Genomic DNA, 8,287 nt, shown 5'->3' with positions numbered 1-8,287 from the left:
AGTTTTAAAAACAAAGTGGATTTTTTGAGAGCTATTTCCAATAAATATCGATTAACCCGTTGACTGTGTATGACGGCTATAGCCGCAACGTAGAAAAAACAAACTAAAACTTTCTGAATTTGCTTGAAACTTGTTACTCGGAGGTTTCTGGGGTCGCTGATTACGAATCCGAAGTCAGATGTACAAAATTCAAAATGGCGGATCCAATATGGCGGATCAAAATTACAAAAAAAGATTTTTATGAAATTTGGTACCCTTATGTTTTTTGGGTCTCTGAATCCGAATATGAAGTCAGATTTTCAAAATTCAAAATAATAATAATAAAATTCCGTCTATTTTTTGTAATTTTGATCCGTCATATTGGACCCGCCATTTTGAATTTTGTTAATCTGATATCATATTTGGATTCAGAGACCCAAAAAACATAAGGGTATCAAGTTTCATAATAATCCGATGAACTTTTTTTTCAACACACTTTTGGCCCAAATAGTAAAATTCTCTTACACAGCTAATGGGTTAAAGTTCGCCATGATATAATTCCATCTATTTCTATTTTCGTTTCTAAAAAGTGACTTGCTTTTCGTTTAATGCTTATGAAATATACATCAAAATTGATCAGAATGCGCTCTCGAATTTGAAATTAATTTCAGATCTTGCATCGCAAGATTCTTTGATTTATATCGAGAACAAATTCTGTGGCACGAGAACGTACATCTCGCTAAAAAGTCTCTCACTCCGGTCGTCGCTTCCTCCTGCATCTATTTTCGTTGTACACGCATTTGTACACGGGTAGAGGAAGTCGTCGCACGAGAACACGTGGTATTCCGTCCACCGCGCCGCGTTTCCGTCTTTCTGCCTTCCCTCCGGCGCGTCCGCTACCGATCCATTTGGCACGTTTATTTCTGTGTTTACTTCGCACAGTCGGCACATGAGCTCCGTGCTACGAAACTCAGAGCTCCGACCTCCGCGAGACAAAAATGATGGGACAACGCTTCTTCTCGCGATAGGCCTTCGAACTTACGTTAAAGAACTCGTTAACTCGATCGTGCGTTTGTATACCAAACCGATCTCTGGACCTCGCTCTGGTTACACGAACCATCAATGAAAATGTAGTTCAAAAACAGTCAAATTTAGCTACGCGCGTCATTAGCATACTAACTTGCCGCGCATATTGTGTGTAAATAAAGTTTTAATTACATTATTATTACTAATTAATAAGTAGATACTCATATCTTTAAAAACTCGGTACATCAAATTCGTTTGTGAAATCAACGTTATCTTATCAAATATCATTACGTAAAATTTATTTTAATGAGAAGAATTTTAGAGATCTTTAAAAAGTTTAACAAAAAATTAAAAAATAAGCTTCTAAGAAACTGCTGAGATAATCTGATAATGAGAAATTTTGTTCAAATATTTTCATCGATTAGATGGTTGACAAATTTTACTGGTTATTGAATAAAAACTATTATATAAAAACATTTTAAATCTAAAATACAACTATCGTATTTTAGGGTATAAATATAAATAAGGTAAATAAATCTTAAATAACGGGATAAATATATTTTCTACTATAATCATTTGTGCACAATTTAAGATATGCTCGTCTAAATGAATAATACATTTTTAAAAACTAGCTACGTCTTGTTACTTTCGATACACAGAAAAAAAGAGAAATGTTAAATCAAGACTTATATACGCAAGAATCTGTAATCTTGAAATGAAATATAAAGAAAACTTGCTTGAATGAGGGCATTTATATAGTTCAACTAAAATAAAAAAAAGAAACAAAATGTTGAAATTCTTATAAGAAAATTATAGATTTTTGCATAATACGAGTATACATAAATCTTGATTTGATACTTCTTTTTTTTCTGTATGAAATTATCAATTATATATTAAGATAGAAAATCTCATTCTATTTTAATATAAACTTTTTACAGTAAAAAATTCATTGTTACTTTAAAAACGTTTCTAAAAGCTATGCAAAAAAAACATAAAAATTGCTTTAATTAACTGAATCAAATCGTAACACAATTTCATAGAGACCTTTTTGTCATGTCCATTTTTATTGTTACGCATTTAAATTTCAGACGTCTTTTGCAACATTTGCTGAAGATAAAATGTTTGATATCAATTGAGGAATGTTTTCACTAAAAGTTTATATGGAAAATATATTTTACAGTATTATCTTAAGGACATAATAAAATCTATATATGTTTACTATCGCGTTATTTATGACACCGATAAAAATACTGATGAAAAACTCTATCGATCTAAACTGCACCATAAGAATTTGTGGACATCATTGACGATTCTAAGATATAAATACTAAAACGTGTCGTACCGGTATTTCTATTTTCTATGATGCCAAACAATATATATAAAATAAAGATTCTTTAAGTTACTCGCATTGTTACCAGTTACATATAAAGATAAAGTACAAGTTTTTAACTGCCTTTAATAAGAATCGTAAGAGAGAGAGAGAGAGAGAGAGAGAGAGAAATATACAGTAACAGCAATTTTTATTGACGATTTCTCGCATCTAAATATAAAGCGCCACTTCACCAATTTTATGATAGGAAAAGTCATATTTCCTACAATATCTAATTATCCATTGAAATATTGAAAAGAAAGTAAAAAGAAAGTAAAAAAAGAAAATAAAAAGTTTAAAGAGCATAATTTCGTGTATACATTTATTATGTCTAAAATCACACACATCACCAATTTAAAAATTTATAAAACATGCCTTCATATTGAAACCGGTTAATTTTAGCATTTTTAAATGCTAACAATATAAATTTCTATATTTAATTAAACAATCACAAAAATAGATAAATAATTTTAAAAGTTTAAACACAGTCGTATTTGAAATGGATCGTATACAACTATAGAATTACTTTATTTTTGTACTAAATATTTTAGTTGTTTAAATAATGCTTTTATAATAAAATAGGGCGTGCAAAATATACCAAATTTATTTATACATGGATTATGACCAATGACACTGTTTGTTTCTAATTGCATTCCTGCTGCTGTAGTTACTTTCGCATTCGGATAAAAATTACTTGCCCCGACCTTAATTAACTGATACAAGATCCAATTCCCAGATATATACCACTAAAAAGTCACAAGTTAAATCGTTTAATATCGTGAAACTTTCCCAAAACATTTTTATCAAATGAAGATTCTAAAAATGTAGAACATATCTATACGTATGTTCTACAAATATTTAGCACATCATATATGTTGCGCCTTCAATAAAAACCCCAAAGCTCAAAAATACTAAACCTCTAAATAAATTATATTTACGATTTTGTCTACCTCTCTCTACAATATAAAGAAAGAAAATTAAATAGTTATCCAATATGGTTTATCCGATTATTAAAAAAAGCCAAAGCGCAATTAATGTACAATCGATCTAATTCACTAATATGTAAAATAATGTAGATTAGAGAGAAAATGTTTATTATGTTATGCACAAAAACAAATTATTAGGCAAATGTTGAATACTGAATTTCGACTCGTTTTCAATTTTCTCGTCATAAATCTTGCCCGTTCTAGACTGGAGGATGAGCCGACTCTCGGCTCATCCGAGTGAGTGGTGTAGACGGATAAAAGTCATACTAAAGACTTCTGAAGTTAGCTTTCAATCGTACCAATTGAAAGTGTTTGAAGTAATATTTACAAATGGAATCCAAAAATAAGAAACTGTCAACGAGAGAAATGGTAAAAGCAAGGAAAAAAAAGATTTTGGTATGTAAAAAAACTACTTTTTTTTCTTGTTCTACAGAGTCAGCATTATCAATAAAATGTGTACATTTTTTATGTGTTTAGGAAGTAAAAACAAGATGTGTTTCATTTGACGAAGAAGAAATTTTTAATTTAATATCAATATATTCTCTGCCAGCAATACAAAATGAGTTTAAAAAAAGTAAAAGGCATTCATTGATATACGAAAAAATCGCTACTCTCCATAACATGTCAGAAGAGTATTGCAGAAATGCAAAAGATATTCAAACTAAAATAAAAAATTTAAGATCTGAATATATAAAAAAGAAACCCAAATCAGGTAATAAATCAGCTGTACTACTTATTAAACAACTCATTTATAATATTTATATAATAATTTATATAATATTTATAATATTTATTTACTATAACTGTTTAAAGTTATTATGTATAGGAGGTACACCACCTGATGATTTTCCATTTTATGATGTTTTACATAAGCTGTGGAGTGAAAAAGATATATTTAATGATGAACTTCTTGATGATTCAATGGTTGATGATAATTCTGATGGTATATTAATAATAATTTTTTAAGGATTTTTACCTTGTGTAATAATTTTTCTGTATTACAATAAATAAGGATGACATTATTTCTAATAAAATACAATATTTTAGATAACAGCAGCAATGAAGATCCCGAAGGTGAAGAATTATTAAAAGATGTAGAATTTGATTACTCGCCTGAAAATAATAGCGGACATTCTACAGATGTCGTTCATTTATCCTTGTTTAACATTCGGTGACACCAAATGTTAAACAACAATAAATGAACGACACAAGGTAAAAATCCTTAAAAAATTATTATTAATATACCATCAGAATTATCATCAACCATTGAATCATCAAGAAGTTCATCATTAAATATATCTTTTTCACTCCACAGCTTATGTAAAACATCATAAAATGGAAAATCATCAGGTAGTGTACCTCCTATACATAATAACATTAAACAGTTATAGTAAATAAATATTATAAATATTATATAAATTATTATATAAATATTATAAATGAGTTGTTTAATAAGTAGTACAGCTGATTTATTACCTAATTTGGGTTTCTTTTTTATATATTCAGATCTTAAATTTTTTATTTTAGTTTGAATATCTTTTGCATTTCTGCAATACTCTTCTGACATGTTATGGAGAGTATCGATTTTTTCGTATATCAATGAATGCCTTTTACTTTTTTTAAACTCATTTTGTATTGCTGGCAGAGAATATATTGATATTAAATTAAAAATTTCTTCTTCGTCAAATGAAACACATCTTGTTTTTACTTACTAAACACATAAAAAATGTACACATTTTATTGATAATGCTGACTCTGTAGAACAAGAAAAAAAAGTAGTTTTTTTACATACCAAAATCTTTTTTTTCCTTGCTTTTACCATTTCTCTCGTTGACAGTTTCTTATATATACATACTGAAGTTATTTAGCTCTCAATCGTACCAACCTAAACAACTTAAAATTGTGCAGTGTAGACGGACGATCGTAGTCGGATGAGCCGAGAGTCGGCTCATCCTCCAGTCTAGAACGGGCATCTCCGCGTAAAGAAAAGTGAAGATGACTATCCGAGTGAACGCGCGCACTCACCTCGTTGCGGTTCGACAAGCGCGTGTCAGATAACGGCTGTTTTCCATTTCTCGTCGCAATACAACGATCGTCTCATTCTTCTTGATCGCTCGTTCAGTCACGCATGTCCTAGATGTATTTGCGCCGTCGTTGACAGCGGCAGGGATGAAAACGGTGGAAAATATGCCGCTCGCGTTCGACGTTTCGAGATACACCGTAACCGTACGCGTGCAAACTGAAGTTGCCGCGTTCACGTGACCACCGAGCTACCGCGCGGCGCGCGCACGGCCAATCGAATCAACCACCGTCGCACATCTATCAATGCGCGCGCTACGGCCGGCCGTCATATTGCGCACCTGCGGAACGAATTGACGGCGATAGAGTTCGAATTACATCAAATTAGACGCAATCCGATATTTGACCAAAGAGAAATGTAACACAAAGAGAAATGTAACACGCGCACGTCTATATAGATAATGCGACAAACTCATGACACTCTCATGAGTGAGATAAATTTAACATATTTATATTTATACATATTATCGCGATATTTGCCCTAAAAGTTTTCAATAAATGCAAATTCTAAAAGTACAGAATATCTATTTATATGTTCTACATACGTATCGTATAACACCCAGATAGCAAATCGTGTCTGAGCAAAATCGCCAACCTGTGATTGCTTATGATGCTGGCAACTTGCCGTATATTTGCTTCAATAATTTCGAGTAATTTAATATTTAAAACAACACGCAGGCAACATTGAATATATGTATTGCCAGCAATTTATCGGCAAGAGAACAGCATCAAATTTACTTCGCGTTGTTGCTATAGCAATATGACAGCAACAGCTCGAATTTTGAATCAGTTATATATGGATGACGATTTTAGACCGCAGTATAAGTTGTCAACAAGTTGTTGGCAAGTTACTATACAAAATTGTTATATCGTGAAGGCATCAACTTGCCGACAAATTCGGACTCAGTTGCCACAATTCTGATAGTAACATATACCACAGTATTAAGTAAGAACAGTAGGTTCACTCCGTGTCGGATCTATTGTTCTTCGTAGCAAACGTCCGCCATGATGTTGATTGCCTGATCGTGTTTTATTTGAACCGCTTACTACAGAAAACGCTTGATAATTATAATTATATAAAAAGTGAAAAAAAATATAAGAAATATATTAATTAAATATTCGAAGCAAAAATGTCGCAACACACATACATAAGTAAAAAATACATGCGCGCTTTATTTGAATAATAGAAACCGCTTGTGATAATTATATAAGAAATGAAAAAAATATAAGAAATATATCATACATATTAGTTGCTTTCCATTTACATCAAAACTCAAATAATTCTCATTTGTGATGTCATTCTGTCTTTATTATTCATTAATTGCCAAAAAGGATAGAACGACGTCACAAGTGAGAATTATCTGAGTTTTGATGTAAATGGAAAGCACCTATTAATTAAATATTCGAAACAAAAATAATGTCACGACACATTTTATTCATGTATATTTTATTTATTTTATTTATGTATCAATTTTTTTATGTATTTATTTATTTATTATCTTATTACATAATATTCAAATAGCATATTTTTATTACTGTATTTATATATGTATCGGCGCGTATTGTATTTGTATTTATTAAAAAATTTTTTTTAAATAAAATTATAATATTATGAGTAATAAAAGTGGTTATCGATATGTATTTAAAGATTGTGGGATCAAAGAAAACTATTCTGATTTCCGAAAGATTCAGAAAGGTACGTATTTATTATAACAAATACATGAATACATAAATACGTTAAATACACATAAATACATAAATACATTAACATATTAATACATAAATAAATATGCTATTCGTATATTATGTAATAAGATACATAATAAATAAATACATTTGAAAAAATGAATACATAAATCAAGAGACACGGTAGTGTCTCGCGCCAAGTACGCGCGAAGCGAGACGCACCGCGACTCTTTTACGCGAACGCATGAATTGCAAGTATCCGAGATTTTGAGATATCAATAACGAGTGAACGGATCAATTTCTAAGTAGGTTCGATCGATAGCTTGGGGTTTGATTTATAAATAAGAGTCTTTTTTTTCCGTTACGTGCCCTACCAGCGAAGATATTGCGATGCAAAGTCCAAATGTGGATAATTTTTTTTTAAGAAACGTCCACGTCGGACAAAAATGGCGGCTGGTGTGTCACTTTCCCATTTTTGACACAAGATTGCACTCGTGCACTGTCGCAGTGCGTGGCAGTTTTTTACAACCTAGAAAAGGATAAGTGTAAGTGTGTGATAGTCGTGACCGTTGCCGCGTCGTGACAGATAGTGAAATATATATAAGTATTGACCGTAGAGAGCTGATGCCGAGAGATCTTTAAGAAGGAAGGTGTATCTACAAAATCATACAAACACGTACGTATATGCTGCCTTGTAAAAGTTGTCAAACTGTATGTTTACGCGAGCGTTACTTCTGTAGTAAATTACGATAATTCACTCGTTTACGCAGAGTAAATTATTGTAAGTTACTACAAAATCCCGTTTACGCGAAGGAAAATTCTGTTTACGCGAAGGAATTATCGTAAGTTTACTACGCTCGCGTAAACGTAGTAAGTGAAATACATAAAGTATTAACCACAGAGAGCTGATGTTGAGGAGATCTTTAAAAGAAAGAAGGTATATCCAAAATTGCACACGTACGTATATGCTGTCTTGTAAAAGTTGTCGAACTATATGTTTATGCGAGTGAGTACATCTGTAGTAAGTACGCGGAGGAATTATCGTATCGTAAGTTACTACAGAAGTAACGTTTGCGTAAATAGGTTATAAAAATAACACGATGTTATATATGCGGTTTGCCGTGAATATATATATATGTGTGTGTGCGCGTGTGCGCGTGTG

General features: G+C 31.4%; 1 protein-coding gene and 1 pseudogene across 3 annotated transcripts; both read left to right on the top strand.

Moving 5' to 3' along the window:
- The first annotated feature begins 3,559 nt into the window (after positions 1-3,559).
- LOC112458937 lies at positions 3,560-4,743 on the top strand. 3 transcript variants are annotated; one of them, XM_025022778.1, is made up of 5 exons: positions 3,560-3,756; positions 3,838-4,072; positions 4,187-4,303; positions 4,408-4,572; positions 4,676-4,743. In XM_025022778.1, exons 1-4 carry the CDS (start codon positions 3,691-3,693, stop codon positions 4,533-4,535), a joined length of 546 nt encoding a protein of 181 aa, XP_024878546.1. In that variant the 5' UTR covers positions 3,560-3,690; the 3' UTR covers positions 4,536-4,572; positions 4,676-4,743. The 3 variants fall into 3 exon arrangements, with proteins under 3 accessions (XP_024878546.1, XP_024878547.1, XP_024878544.1); XM_025022779.1 differs by having other exon boundaries at positions 4,187-4,261; positions 4,568-4,737; XM_025022776.1 differs by having other exon boundaries at positions 4,408-4,737.
- A 3,215-nt stretch (positions 4,744-7,958) lies between these two features.
- The window catches only part of LOC112458938, a 1,834-nt pseudogene continuing 1,505 nt past the window's right edge, over positions 7,959-8,287 (top strand).

This window comes from Temnothorax curvispinosus, unplaced genomic scaffold (genome assembly GCF_003070985.1).
Source record: "Temnothorax curvispinosus isolate PA1 unplaced genomic scaffold, ASM307098v1 QBEX01009381.1, whole genome shotgun sequence".
Classification (NCBI taxonomy): Eukaryota; Metazoa; Arthropoda; class Insecta; order Hymenoptera; family Formicidae; genus Temnothorax; species Temnothorax curvispinosus.
The sequence above is the reverse complement of the archived record's forward strand: the minus strand, read 5'-3'. Positions and strand labels throughout refer to the sequence as shown.

Excerpts from the sequence above, each read along its gene's own strand:
- LOC112458937 (XM_025022778.1), top strand. The coding sequence starts at position 3,691 with ATGGAATCCAAAAATAAGAAACTGTCAACGAGAGAAATGGTAAAAGCA. Across the intron at positions 3,757-3,837 it reads CAAGGAAAAAAAAGATTTTG|GAAGTAAAAACAAGATGTGT; the intron begins GTATGTAAAAAA and ends TTATGTGTTTAG. Across the intron at positions 4,073-4,186 it reads AAAAAAGAAACCCAAATCAG|GAGGTACACCACCTGATGAT; the intron begins GTAATAAATCAG and ends TATTATGTATAG.